Consider the following 13838-nt stretch of genomic DNA (forward strand, 5'->3'; position numbering starts at 1 on the left):
TATGAACCAGCAATTTCATTCCTGGGTATTTATCTGAAAAAAACTGAAAACACTAATTCAGAAAGATATATGCACCCTAATGTTCATAGCAGCATTATTTATAATTACCAAGATATGGAAGCAACCTAAGTGTCCATCAACAGATGAATGGATAGAGAAGATGTGGGGTGTGTGTGTGTGTATACACATACACACACACACACACACACACACGGGTGACTATTACTCAACCATAAAAAAAAATGAAGTTTTGCCATTTGCAACAACATGGATAGACTTGGAGGGTATTATGCTACATGAAATAAGTCCAACAGAGAAAGACAAATAAGAGTTCAGTAAATATAAAGGGAATTATCTTCAGTAATTATGAAACATTTTTTGAAAATAGTTCCATCAACATCCTTAATATGTTAAGTTGGAACTGCCACTATGTGCATATAAAGTAATAGTATTATCAAGTCATTATTAAAATTTACTTTAAAGTTTTCCTGTGTTCAGATTTGTACACTGAAATTTTCTGTAACAAAAGTTCCATACTTTATAGGATGAGTGTTTCCTTGTTTATAATGTATTTATTTTTAGGACCCTGGACAAAACCAGTGTTATGAAATTACAAGATGAGTACTTTATGTATGTTTTAGGAAGCCAAGTTGTCTGAAATAGTTTCAGCTTCCAACGTCTGGAAAAGTCATTATGAGAAAATTGCAATAGAAAAAACTGAATTGGAAGTTCAGATCGAAACAATGAAAAAGTAAGAAAAAAAATTTAGAGCCTTTTTACTGTTTCATAAGAAGTGTTTTCTGTTCTTTCCAACTTGAGTAATTTGTATTTTGGTTCTTATGGATTACATGTGGTAAAGCTGTTTTCTATATGATTGGCTATTTTTGCCATTTATAATTAATAAACTTTTCTTAGTCTACTTTAAAAATACAATAAATATGATTACCCATTAAAACTGCATTGGTGTTCACAAATTATTGTTCCTTAAAGTGTCTTACATGCATAACAAAGAAAAATAAAAAATGCACATATTTTATAAATATATGTATTCACATATATTTATATATAATATATTTATATATGTAGTATATTTTTTATATATAAGCAGATTTTTTTAAATGTTTTTAACAGCAACATCAGCAACGACAGCAAGTTTTTAAATTATTTTATTTTATTTTTTTGGTTGCACTGGGTCTTAGTTGTGGTGGGTGGGCCTTTTAGTTGCAGCATGCACGTGGGATCTAGTTCCCTGACCAGGGATCGACCCCGGGCCCCCTGCATTGGGAGCATGGAGTCTTAACCACTGTGCCACCAGGGAAGTAAAAATACATATATTCTATACTTTGTAATTTATTATTAAGCTAACAATAAATAACTATATATTTGTTTTTGAATGTTTTACTTTCTGTATATTTTCTTCAGTTTTATCATTGAAAACTAGTGTATATGATTTGCTTCTAAAGATTATTTATTGCCTCACTTGATCCTTTTATTTAACCTTTTCCCTGAAATTGTGTGTATGTGTGTGCACATGTATGAATGATAGAAAGACAGACCTACCTGTGGATCATAGTTTAGATGTTCTACTGACTAGTGAAGAGAATGTTGTGTAATTTTTCATTGGCGTCATCAATGGGTAATTATTTCTATTCAGTTACTCAGTAGTAGTAACCTTATATATAGATTACGGCTTCCTATTTCCTTTGCTGTATGAGTTCTAGTAACTTTTGAAACTACCCTACAAAAATAATTTCAGAAACACACTGTTTGAATGAAAATTTCTATGACTTTTATAAAGGCAAATTATTCATCTTTTGGAAGACCTGAAGAAAATGGAAGACCATGGAAAAAATTCATGCGAAGAAATTCTTAGAAAACTTCACTCAATTGAATATGAAAATGAAACTCTGAATCTTGAGAATACAAAATTAAAGGTACTATGTGTATGTGTTTATGTATATATGTATAGTATAATGACAACTTAGTCTACTTAGTAGAAGTAACTTGAAATAACAGCAGGTTTAGAGTAGTGCTCTTGTATCATTTTTTTCCTTTATGTTTCTCAAGAGTTTTAGAATATCATTATAATAAGTAACTTCTAAAACTATATCTATATATCTGTATGTACACATATATGCACACATACTTATATAGAGATATTTAGATGTTTATAGTTGTATATACAAATACATGTAAAGGTTGTTTTCAGCAGTACTAAGATTTATGAAGTTGAATAACTGTCTCTTTGTCTCAACCTAAAAAAGTTTATTTACTCTCCAATTTAGCAGTTAGGCGAATCATCCAAAATTACATTAACTTTAATGCATAAGATTATTTCTAGGTGTCACGGTTACAATAGGATATAGCCTCAGGCGTGGTCCGTTTGAAACCAGAAAGTATGTTCTTGGCTGCTTCATAACCGGAAAGAATTTTCCAACTTAGTCAAATCCAAGGGATGATTGGTTTTTATGTGTACCCAGAGTAAAGATGGGGAAGAAGCTTTTATACATTCTGAGGAAAAGGGTATTTGAGTTCCTAGTCATAGATACATGTAACCTGATGAGACTTGACTAAAGATGATGGCATCATTTTCAGTTCCTTAATACTGTTTTTGGAGGACAGTAAACAGAAGACAGAAAAGAATCTGTTTAATGGAAAAGAAGGCCAGAATTGGCAGTTCAAAACCAGTATGGCATCGGAGAACCTAGCTACTTTTTAGCTCTCTACTCTGCCATTCAAATGGCTGATGGGGCTCCATCCATTATAGCCAAGATTCAAATAACAGGATGGAGGGAAACAAAAGAAGAATTATCTCCCCCTTTTTCCCCATCTTCTCCTCTTTAGAGAGACTTCCTGAAAGTTCCATACCAGTCGACTCTTCTCCTTATTTAGGTATATGACCCCACCTAGTTACAGGGGAGACTAGAGAATGTAGCCTTCTAGTTATCCTGAACTCTAGCCAAATACGAATACTTCTTACTTCCTGCAACTTGTTTATGTTTTCCTCTATTCCTGTAGTTTTACTGTTCTTACAGTTTGGAATGCGTTTTTTCTCAGTATATAAATCCTGCCTTTCCTTTAAAGTTCAGTTTAAATGCTGCTTCCTCCCAAAGTCTTCTCAATTAGGATGAATCTTTCCTCATAAACTCCCATCTTTGTATGCACAGGATAATCAGGGGAGGTGTGACATATAGTTAGCTCTTATTCAATATTTATTGAATTAATTCTTTAAACATTTTATTCTAGAAGAGGAAGCAATTTTATTTATTATGTTTATTTTCTTAATTTCCTTGATATCCTTCAGAGAGGGGATTAGAAGGATATTTCCTTAATTTTAAGTCTGGTTTTTAATTACATGGTAATGGAATTAATTTTAAATTACATATAAAAATCACTGAGTTAAAGCTTATATATTATATTCTATAAATAATTCAAAAACATGTATTTTTAACTCTCTGAATTTTGTTTAAGAAAAAACATCTAGGTATATTTGGCATATGTTATGCACAATGTAAAATTGTCTAGATGTTGTATTTTGTTACTTTCAAATATTTTAGAATAATTTTAGATTTTAGTTTCAAATGAAGAAGATACTAGCTGATACTGTTTCTAGGACCCCAGTGACCTCCTCTATTAAAAACAACAAAAGTTATTTGGAAGGTTACAAAGTTCTATTTGTTCATTATAGAAAGTTTGAAAAACAGAAAAGCACAAAAGGAAAAATTTAAAAATCACCTATAATCTCACAACTGAAAAATAAGTAAAGTTACTCTTTTAGCATATATATATAATTTGGGGGATTGTGAACTACTTCCAGTTTTGGGTTGTTTTTTTTTTTTGCTATTATAATATAAATAAAAATGTGGATACGTTCAGTCTTTTTGCATATATATTTTCTTAGGATAAATTTCTGCAAGTGGAATCATATGGTCAAAAGGAAGACCCATTCTTAATGTTAGTTTTATATATTTCCAGGTCACCCATCGTAAATGGGTCCCTATACTTTTTCCAGTACTAGGCAATTTTAAAACAAATCTCTCCAAATTTGATAAGTAATCTTATCTAGTTTTGGGGATTTAAATACCATCTATATCCTGGGGGCTCTCAAATTTATATCTCTAGCCTAGACCTTGCCTCTGAATTCCAGACATGTATTCTACTGCTTACTTGAAATCTCCACTTGGATATTTCATAGGTGTCTCAAAGTTATCATGTCCAAAATAGAGTTCCTATATTCCCCAATATGGTTCATCCTACAGTTTTCCTTGTCTCAGTTAATGGCAGTCATCCTTTCTGTTACTTGACTCCTTTCTCTCACACCTGCTTCCAGTTTGTCAGCAGATCTACTTCAAATATATCCAGAATTTGACCACTTCTCACCAGCATCACTGTCATTCCTGGTTCAAGCCACCATCATGTCTCATTGTTATAGTGACTGCCTACCTCTTCTCTTTGCTTCTGCCCTTGCCTCTGCCCCTGCAGTCAGCATTCAGTGTAGCAGTAAAGTATTTCCTATAAAAATGTAAGTCAGACCATGTCACTGCTCTGCTCAAAACCCTTCAGTGATACCTTGATTAATAGAGTAAATATCTACAAGGCATTACACTATCTGGCTTTCCATTACCTCTCTGACCTCATATCCTTCCACGCTTCCCTTTGTTTTCTTGCTTTCTGCCACATTGGCCTTCTTGCTTTTTCCCCTAACTGGCCAGGCTTTCTCCCACCATTGCCTTTCTCTACAGGAATCCTCTTCCCTCAAAGAGCCATACTTCCTTTTGGTGTTTACTCCCAAGTCCCTTTCTCAGGAGGCCTCCCTGGCCCATTCCCAACTTGTCCTTACTGTCTTACTTTTGTGTATGATATATTTTACTTCTTGTTTTTTGTCTATATACCCCTTATTTGTGTCTATCTATACATGGAGTACATTAAGCTCACAATGGAAGGGATTTTTGCTTCTTATGTTCACTACTAGAAGACTATCCATTGCCTAGAGCATTTTTTAATAACTAGTAAGTATAATTTTTCATGTATTTGTTGATCATTTACATTTCTGCCTTTTGGAATTACCTACTCATTATCTTTTACATGTCTTTTTTCCTAATTATTATATAAGACCTCTCTCTGTATTAATCTTTTGTCATAATCTTTTACTTTTTTCACATTTTGTTAGGCTCTTTAGTTTTTTGAGGGGCTATGAAATTTTGGAGATATATGTACATGTACATATGCATGTATATATATGCATGTGTGTGTTTGTATGTGTGTGTGTGTGTATATCTTTTTTTCCTTTTCGGCTTCTGCTGGGAGTCTCACATTTCTGCACATCTGACTGCCTGTGATCCAGATACAGACTGTCTTTTCAAGGATGTTTGTATAGTGAACATCCTTGGAAGATAACAATGTTTCCTTCTACCAAAAGGCATGCTTACTACGTGTTATAAGAGATTTGGGTTCCCTAAACTCAGAGTTGCTTCTGTATACAACCCACCGCATGTACAGGTGTCATCTGGCCCTCTTGGTGTTGCTCTGCGGGAAGTGGGGCTTTGGAAACGAACACAGATGCTAATATCTGGCTACTGCTATTGCTTTGAGTAATAAAGAAATTAAGACTCTGACCCAGGAGTCTTGTGTCTTCTGCTAGCATGCATGAAACTGTGCTAGGCTAACTGGTAAACTTGGAGGATAAAATCTCAGACTCTTACAGTTCATGATATCATCTTTTTATTTTATGCTTAGTTAGGTTTTTGCTATCCTAAAATCAAATCAAATTTTACCTGGATCTTCTGTGAAAAACTTTAAGCTTAACTTTTAAATATTTAATACATTAAAATAAATATATAATTGTTTAATATAAAAATCATGTTTGCTGAAGGCAAATAGTTAAATCTGCTTTTTTCCTAATAAATGGTTGTCTTATTACCATTATATAGTGATCCATATTTTCCCCATTTATTCAAAAATCCAACCTTTGTCATACACTAAATATAATCTTAGTGTATTTTTCTTTTTCTATTCCATAGACCTCTATATTATTATGTTAGTGTCTTAATAATTTTAGTTCTTTATACATTTTAATATCTAATAAGTACTGAGATTCTCTAGTATCTTTTAAAATTTTTATTAGTCTCTTTATTTTTCCATATGAATTTTAAATTAATTTTGTCATATTCCTCTTCCCCTCAACTGTTATACTTTTGGTTGTAATTACAGTAAAGTTTTATTGATTTGGAAAAAACTGATATGTCAAGAGTATTGAGTCCTCCCTTCCAGGAACATGGTCTTTCTATTTTCCAAGTCTTTTTCATCAGTAAATTTTTAAAGTTTAAAAATAGGTCTTGGGGCTTCCCTGGTGGCGCAGTGGTTGAGAGTCTGCCTGCCGATGCAGGGGACACGGGTTCGTGCCCCGGTCTGGGAAGATCCCACATGCCGTGGAGCGGCTGGGCCCGTGAGCCATGGCCGCTGAGCCTGCGCGTCTGGAGCCTATGCTCCGCAATGGGAGAGGCCACAACAGTGAGAGGCCCACGTACTGCAAAAAAAAAAAAAAAAAGGTCTTGAATAAGTCTTATTAAGGTTGCTCATAAATATTACTAACTTCCTGAAATTCCTAATTTTAGATGGTAATTATATGCAATCAGAAATAATTATTTTATTAGCTTCGTTGATAAATGAGTTATGTTTTTTAATGCTATAGCACTGGAGTACAAATGAATTCTAATGATTTATAAAATCTATTTATATATTCCTTAATAGACTACACTAGCTGCTTTGAAGGACGAGATTGCCTCTGTTGAAAATGAGCTCTTAGAATTGCAAGAAGTAGAAAAACAACAGAAAGCTCTTATTGAAGTTTATAAAGCTCAGGTGATCATTGCATTTAATTTAATGTTTGTTAAATTTGGTAGATAATTTAAAACACTGCATTTGTTTATGATGTAAAACAGAACTGAAGAAAGGTGGAGTTATTATTTGTGATAAAATATGATATATCCCAAATATTTCTTAAGGTCCCAAATACTTTTATAAAATGATGATTCTGCTGATTCCTGATTTAAATATCCTGTGTTTATATTGGTTATTCCTAAAAGTAGATCTAAAATTAATTACATAGGTGTAATGTGAACCTATAATAATCCTATTAGTTAATTTTGGTTATGTTTGTCGTCTTGTATTTTTAATGGTATTGATTTAGAATAATGACTCCCTTCAAGGGTCATTAAAGCACAATATTTCCTCTTTCCAAATAAATAAAGTATAATTCAGATTTACTCACATGAAAGACCTGGAAGAGAACAGATGACAATATGTATGGAATAGAGAGTGTGTTAATTGGTAATTTATAGAAAAGCTTAAGTATTAGAAAGTTTAAGAAAAACTTCATTTGAAGGATGGGACTTATGTAGGTCCTTGAGTTGGTAACAAACTGTCAATAAAGAGCTTGATTTTCTTGGAAGAGAGTGTTTGAATTGAAGAATAATGAACTAAAGGTTAAAACTTAAGGAGGGGCATAATGTAGGTAAGTAGGAAGCGCTCCAGCCCAATGGTTTAGATAGAAAATTGGAGTTGAGACATCCAGTTAGAATATTGCCGTCATCCCAGCTGGAGGTAAGAATGGAGGCTGTGATGGACTGTGCAGTGCGTTACTGGGAATGTCATCTGGGTCTTCCAGCTGGTTGTTCTGGTTTAATCCCCCATCAAGAATACTGTAGATGAGTTACCATATTCTTGACTCTGGGCCTTGTATAAAGTGCTCAGATATTTTTTGAGCAGATTTTGATTCGGAGTGTGAAATAATTGGTTTGGGAGCTAGTTTGGACCAGAGACTGATTCTTTAAAGTGACGTGGGCCTGCAAATGAGGATCTCTCTCTAATATTCAGAGCTCAGGTGAAGATTCTAGAAGTATTGATGGGAAAAGACAGGTAAATCATAAAAGGATTGTGGATTAGAGTAGAGCACTGAGTGATTCCTGTATTTAAAGAAGGAATAACATTAGATAAACATACTGAGAGTATTAATAGGAAAAGAAGGAATAACATTAGATAAACATACTGAGAGTATTAATAGGAAAATGATAATGGGTTTAAAATTGAAATTTTAAAATTTAAATTCAATTTTTTAGCTTTTTATTTCATACAGTGGTCCTAATAATAAAATAATGCATCTTACTTTAATAATATATTTTATTTTCAGATACAGAAGTTGCAGGAAGCAGCTGAAATGGTGGAAAGCAGATGTGAAAGTTTGCTACAAGAGAATAACCTAATAACAAAAAACAAAAATAAAAAATTAAAGAAGGTAAGTTTGACATTTTAAACAATAAAATAATGTTTTATGTATGTTTTGTACTTTATGAATTTTATATAAATTCTTTAATTTTGGTCATTTTCTTTAGTTTAGACCTAGAAATTATCTGTTCTCGATTTCTGTGGCAGTTTGTTTTCTAAGGACATGACGTTTCTTCCAGGCTTGAAATGTTTGTTTGTGTGAATATTTTTTTTTACTTTTTCCAAAATATTTGGGAAATAACATAAATGTATAATTTTTCTGATACAAGAGCAGACTTAAGTAGCAGAAAAAATGGTTATTTGTCACTGAGCTTCATGCAAAGTTGAATACCTTTCATTTTTAATCTTACCTTTTTATTCTGGTAGTAAATCTTTTGTGTACAAAAGCAAAGTAAATATTCTCTGCTAAATGCTTTTATGGAAGAAAAATAACATTAAAAAACCCAACATCATTTACTTTTTTTCACCCTATTGCCAAAGAATGAGGGGAAGTTCAGTGTTGGCAAGTTATGATGTTTTTGTGAATATTTTTAAGTTTTTAAATGAAACTGCATCCCTTTTTGGGTCTTTTCACGTTGTTTTGGTAAGGAAGCAGCAAAAGTTGTAGGACGCTGACTCCCCTGACTCCCGGCTGGGGACATCATGGGATGTTACTGGTCAGTTCCAACTGAGTGTAATAAGGTGACTGTCTCTGGGTCGTCCCCACATCTTGGAATTGAGAAGTCTGAGTGAGGCACCAATGTGAAGAAGAAAGAGGTCAGCCAGGGCAGACATTCTGCTGGTTAAAAGAGATAAAGGTAGCCTATCAAATGTGCAACTTACTACTTAGAATTATCAATACTTTTCACCTATTTTTAGCAGAGCAGAGAAGAAATCATTTCATACCTCTTGATCAGTTTTTCTCATGAGACATACCAATGCAAATATCTCCTCTTTTGTAGGCAGCACTCTAAATAAATGTCTATTTAAAAAGCCTATTCAAAAGGCCAATGGGGCAGGAGCCTGTGATTTTCAAATACTGTGAGGTCACAATGTTTTCTTACTGGTATTAAACCAGACAAGCCATTATTATTTGTTTTTCTAATGAAATGCATCCTTTTTCTTTCCTACTGTTTTAAGTCTCCTGGTTTTCTCATGGGCTCTTAGATGTTTGGGGACCCAGAGGTAGGCTTTGTTCTACTTTTATCTTTTGTGATCAAGAATGCCAGATGTTGCACAGCAGCTCTGTGTGTTTCCTGTCTCAGGGAAAGAGTCTAGCTCTTGTTTTCCCTCCCTATGAACATCCTAAGTGCCCTATGTCTTGTTATTTTTTCTTAACTAGCAGTACAAGCATTTTTTTAGGGCTGCTTCTTGTCACATCTCCACAAAAGTGCCACAGTGAAGAATTGCAGCAGCCAAAGAGATTAATATAGATACAGTTAGATTTGTTCTTAGTAACATATAACATTAATGATCAAATTATAGTCTACTGAGTACTGATGATATTAGCTATTTTGAATTTATATACAGTAAACCTACTGATTTGGACTAAGCTGAGCACGGCAAGGCTGCTCTAATTGAAATATCTGAGTTACCAGATCGAATGACAGAGAGTCTAAAGTTACTTTAGCCTGATGGCTGGACAGCAGAAAACTACCATACCAGCTTTCTTAGTAATATCTATACTTGAATATAAATGACAGAATTCAAAAAAGTTTACTTTCCTAAGTAATTTAAACAATCTCCCTGCAAGCTAATATTACCATAGTCGTTTATTCAGCAAACTTTTTGGAAACTAATTGAAGTCCAGCCCACTTTTGAGTCATACATTCTTATTTAGCAGAGGCTAACTTAAAGTTTATTCTTATTTATTTGGTTAAATCTTTTTTAAAAAACTATTATACCTAAAACATTTACTATATTGCAAGCATATCTAGTATTTAAGATAGTAGAAACGTTAATGCTGAATGTGTGATCTTGCACTTATTTCCCTAATGCTACAACTCAGGTGAGAGGCCAGATGGAGTCTCATCTGAAGGAGTTAGAGCACGACCGCAATTCCTTGACGGCAGCAGAACAGAGGCTTCACGAGTGTCAGGAGAGCCTGCAGCACCACAAGGGGAAATGTGCAGACCAAGCACACGCCATTAGGGAGCTTCAGGGCCAGGTGTCCAGCCATCATTTGGATTTTTGCTAGATGTGTTAAATGCTTTGGAATAATTTCACCAGTTGAGGGCACTCATGTCAGGGGGTGATTATTTTACTCTCATCTAAATAAGTTGATAAAAGGTCAGTTTCATGCAAATACTATATTATTTTCAAGGTATTTTTTAAAATATTGGTAATTAAATTTGCTGATTTAGTTTATTCATACAAATCTGTATTTAGACATTTGAGGACATAGTAATAGCATGAGTGAAGGAACAAAGCTATGTTTACATGTATATTTTTTGATGTTAGGATAAGGTAAATTATTGTAATTTACCTTACAAAAACTAGAATTTATTTCAATTAGAATTATGTACCAAGTTTATTTGTATTATTCTCAATTATTTTTTTCAACATATACTTTTTTTACTCCATCAGAAGAGAGATCGTGGGTGCCATACAGCCATCTCTTAACTCAGTGCCTAGCACATAGTAAACAATAAATATTTTTTTTAATTATTTTTCAAAGAAGCTTGTTCAAAGGTGGTGGCAAGTCTTTTTCTTTATCTGCAGAATAATTTTAGGAAGGATTCCCTATCTTTCAAATGTAATCTGGATTTAATATTGAAATGCATCCTCATTTTAAAAACAGGCAAACAAAACTTTGCTGAGTTTAAGTTCCTGAAAAGAGATCTTTCTAGGAAAATGTCAGATCACATAGATAACCTAAATTACTAATTGAAATTATGAGAAAAATTCTATTTTTATTTTTCAAAACATCTTAAACTATTTAAATATAGCTTTTGAAGCAATGGGAAGAATATTCTGTCTTGGCATGGGCAGGTGTGTCTTTGTTGATTTGCTTATCTATTTTATTTTGCTTCTCACAAATACGATTTTTACTCAGAGTTACAACTTCACAGATATTCAATTATCAATCACTATCTGTAAGTGAAACAGAAAACTGTAAGAGTAACCCTAAGTATCCAACAATAGGAGATTACTGTTTAAAATCTTGACATTTACTTAATAAATGTTCTTTTTCAATAAAACATTACTCAGAATGTTTTAATTGCCATCTTTCAGTAAAATTTTTCATAGATTTTCCGTGAGGCAACGTAGTTTTTTTTTAATTAACCAGGAATTTAAGAACTTGTATTTTAACAATGTAATATTTCGTGGTGTCTCTCTGTATAGGAGTAATAATAATATTTATACTTTCTTCTTTTTTATAATTGTTCTAATGATAAACTATATAGATTTCTTTGGAAGTTGATTATAAAGAAAATAACCAAGAAAACTTTTTTCTCCTTTAGGTTGATGAAAATCATGATCTTCTGACAAAGCTTTCTCTGGAAGAGGAAAATTATCTTATTCAGTTGAAATGTGAAAACCTTAAACAGTAAGTATTAAATTGACTTAAAATTGGTGTTACCTTTTTTTCTACACAGTATAATTTTAAAATATATGTCTTCTGTAAAAAGAAAATTAGAACAGATGGATGCAGAAAATAAAGAGCTTGAAAAGAAGCTGGCAAACCAAGAAGGATGTCTTAAGCATACCAATCTTGAGTTTAAAGAGAAATCTGCAGAATATAGAGCATTGGCCAGACAGCTGGAAGCTGCTGTAGAAGAAGGAAGACAAAAGGTACAGATGGCCTTTATTCAGAAACTTTTTAATTAGTTTACTGAAGAGTCATCTTTTGAAACAGACAATATCTCATCTTGCCAAACCTACAGTTATTGTTTTTATCCTGATGACAGGGTGAAGGGAGCAATTACATTTTTGTTTTTTACCTGCTTTTCCCTTTTGGAGCTAAACAGATAGATTACTGGTCCAGAGTTACTTCACTAAATAAATGATGATGTGGCAGAGTAAAGGGCAGAGATGGAAAACACTTTAAAGAAGTCTCCCCTCTTTTTTTTTTAAATGAAACCACAGCAAATATGCAAATTATTGAACCTTTGGTTTTGATCAGGATTCAGTGAGCTATAAAGCTCAACTCCCTTTTCTTTTGGCAAATGTTGTTGTATAAATAAATACAGACAAGAATTAATTTCCAGTTAAATCCATCTGGATAGCATTTAATACATATCTCACTGTCTGTCAAGCATTCTGCTAGTGCTTATGATGCAAAGATGAATAAGACCTGGCCTCAGCTCTCAGGACACTCACAGTCCAGTAGGGAGATAACATGTGAACAAACAAATGTCATCCAGCAAGTAGGTGCTACAATGCAGGGAAGATACAAGGTACACCAAGGGAGTGTGGTTAGTTCAATCTGGAGAGGAGGAGAAAATGATTCAGGAAGATCTCAAAGAAGAGGTAAATTTATCAAGTGATTTGAAAATGTAATCTTGAAAGACACGAGGTGGGCTTTGGAATCCACAAGAAGTAGATTTGAATTCTGGCTCTGACACATTATACCCTGACCCAGGGCAAGCTACTTTCTAAACTTTAGTTTTTTAATTGATAAAATGGGGATGATGAATTTCCTCATAGGATTGAATGATGCCAAAAGGAGATTGTCTATACCCTGATGACTCTCAGAAGTATATCTCCGCCCCAGACTTTTCTCTATCCTGACATCTAAATTCATATATTCTGCTACTTATTTGACATCTCCACTTAACATAGGCATCTCAAACTTAACATGTCCAGCACCAAATTTTGAATCTATCTGTCTAGACTCTCTTCCACCCATGGTCTTTCCCAAGCCTGTTAAAGGCAGTTCCACAAGGGTGAGATAACATCTGATATCCTTGAAATGTGGCTCTTAAATCGTAAGTGTCATAGATATATTTTGATTTTTTTTTTTAACTCCAGGAAAGCAATTTAAATTGACTTTGAAAGACACATCATTGAATGAAAGCTAAGTAGTAAAATGTACTGCCAATGATAGACGTGTAATCCAGATTTCTCAGTCCCAACCTTTGGGAGGAAAATAAGAAGCGACTTTATCCTGGGTTCAGACTAAATGGACTTTGGAAATGCTAGGTGCTCTCAGATTCCTTCTCACAAGAGTTCAGTTCCCAGAGATGTGTCTGCCCTCTCCTTTCTTTCCTGCTACAATGGAATATGGGGTTGTCTTTAGTTCCTACCACATGAGGAGTGCCATCACTGCACTGTCACCATTGTCTACACTGCTGGACATTGTAAAGGACACAGATACTTGTCCTGAGGGCCCTTTCTCCCACAGCTTCAAATCCTGCTATCCTCACAATCACCCTTGGAATTTGTGCACAAGAAATCTTTGTAAATAACTTTATAATAACTTAGAACTTAGTCCATGGGAGTGAGATTAGAGGGCAGTCCTTTCTACTAGCTCCTTGCTCCTGAACTAGTCCCTGCGTCCACTGTCATTCTTATGGATCCAACCCAGCATTCCTGCAGATAGGCTCCCAAGTATCTGAATCCTTGGATGAATG

At 33.8% G+C, this 13838-nt stretch overlaps 1 protein-coding gene across 3 annotated transcripts in view; it reads left to right on the plus strand.

The window, feature by feature from the left end:
• Positions 1-13838, plus strand: part of ODF2L (outer dense fiber of sperm tails 2 like) — a 54053-nt gene that overhangs the window by 18611 nt on the left and 21604 nt on the right. For 2 of the 3 annotated variants that reach the window (XM_060303250.2, XM_030866115.3), the window contains exons 9-15: positions 642-751; positions 1799-1934; positions 6751-6861; positions 8189-8293; positions 10271-10429; positions 11727-11812; positions 11895-12057. In XM_060303250.2, coding sequence (XP_060159233.1) covers positions 642-751; positions 1799-1934; positions 6751-6861; positions 8189-8293; positions 10271-10429; positions 11727-11812; positions 11895-12057 — 870 coding nt within the window. The remainder of the gene's footprint in view (positions 1-641; positions 752-1798; positions 1935-6750; positions 6862-8188; positions 8294-10270; positions 10430-11726; positions 11813-11894; positions 12058-13838) is intronic. The other variant, XM_070044771.1, reaches the window with a different exon arrangement.

The sequence above is a fragment of the Globicephala melas genome, chromosome 1 (genome assembly GCF_963455315.2).
Source record: "Globicephala melas chromosome 1, mGloMel1.2, whole genome shotgun sequence".
NCBI classification, from domain to species: Eukaryota; Metazoa; Chordata; class Mammalia; order Artiodactyla; family Delphinidae; genus Globicephala; species Globicephala melas.